This window comes from Myotis davidii, unplaced genomic scaffold (assembly GCF_000327345.1).
Source record: "Myotis davidii unplaced genomic scaffold, ASM32734v1 scaffold4642, whole genome shotgun sequence".
Classification (NCBI taxonomy): domain Eukaryota; kingdom Metazoa; phylum Chordata; class Mammalia; order Chiroptera; family Vespertilionidae; genus Myotis; species Myotis davidii.
Window position 1 is genome coordinate 2,434 of NW_006293392.1, and position 874 is coordinate 3,307.

An 874-nucleotide genomic window follows, 5' to 3' on the forward strand; every position below is an offset into this window, starting at 1 on the left:
CCACCCTCTCCACCTCTCCCTCATTGTCAGTGGCCAGCTGTGTGTGCAGCTGGCAGCCATCTCCTGGGCAGGCGGTTTTGGCATTTCCATGGTCAAAGTTTTTTTCATTTGTCGCCTCACTTACTGTGGTCCCAACATCATCAACCACTTTTTCTGTGATGTCTCCCCATTGCTCAATCTTTCATGCACGGACAAGTCCATAGCAGAGCTTACAGACTTTGTCCTGGCCATTTTTATCCTGCTGGGACCACTCTCGGTCACTGGGGCCTCCTACATGGCCATCACTGGTGCGGTGATGCGCATCCGCTCCGCTGCTGGGCGTCATAAAGCCTTTTCCACCTGTGCCTCTCACCTGACTGTTGTGGTCATCTTCTATGCAGCCAGTATCTTCATCTATGCCCGGCCAAAGGCCCTCTCAGCCTTTGACACCAACAAGCTGGTCTCTGTACTCTATGCTGTCATTGTACCATTGCTCAACCCTATTCTTTTATGCTTGCGCAACCAGGAGGTCAAGAGAGCCCTGCGCCATACTCTGCACTTGTACCAGGGCCAGGATACTGAGTTTGGGAAGGCTAACAGAGATGGGTAAAAAGGAGACGTTAAGTCGTAGGAAATGTTCTTAAACTTGGGATCTATGTCTTTTATGAAGTCCAGAAGAGATTCTGGGGCCTAATTTAGGGACTAGAGTTTCAAGGTACCACCAACGAACCAGTCCAAGGGAAGGATGAAGGATGAATTACAAATTAGCAGCTAGCAGGTCACAGCTGGATTTTTAAGTAATATACATAAAGCAGGATTCTGAATTATTCATCCTGGTGGGGTGGAAAGACCTGACTGAACATTAATACATGGTGTCCCCCCCCCCCCCCCCCAA

At 49.4% G+C, this 874-nt stretch overlaps 1 protein-coding gene across 1 annotated transcript; it reads left to right on the top strand.

The window, feature by feature from the left end:
- Positions 1 to 7: 7 nt before the first annotated feature.
- LOC102774696 (olfactory receptor 226-like) lies at positions 8 to 589 on the top strand (the record flags this gene model as incomplete). The annotated part of the gene is made up of 1 exon (XM_006767126.1): positions 8 to 589. A coding segment is annotated over one exon (582 nt), but the record flags the coding sequence as incomplete, so codon positions are not given.
- Between the last annotated feature and the right edge of the window lie 285 nt (positions 590 to 874).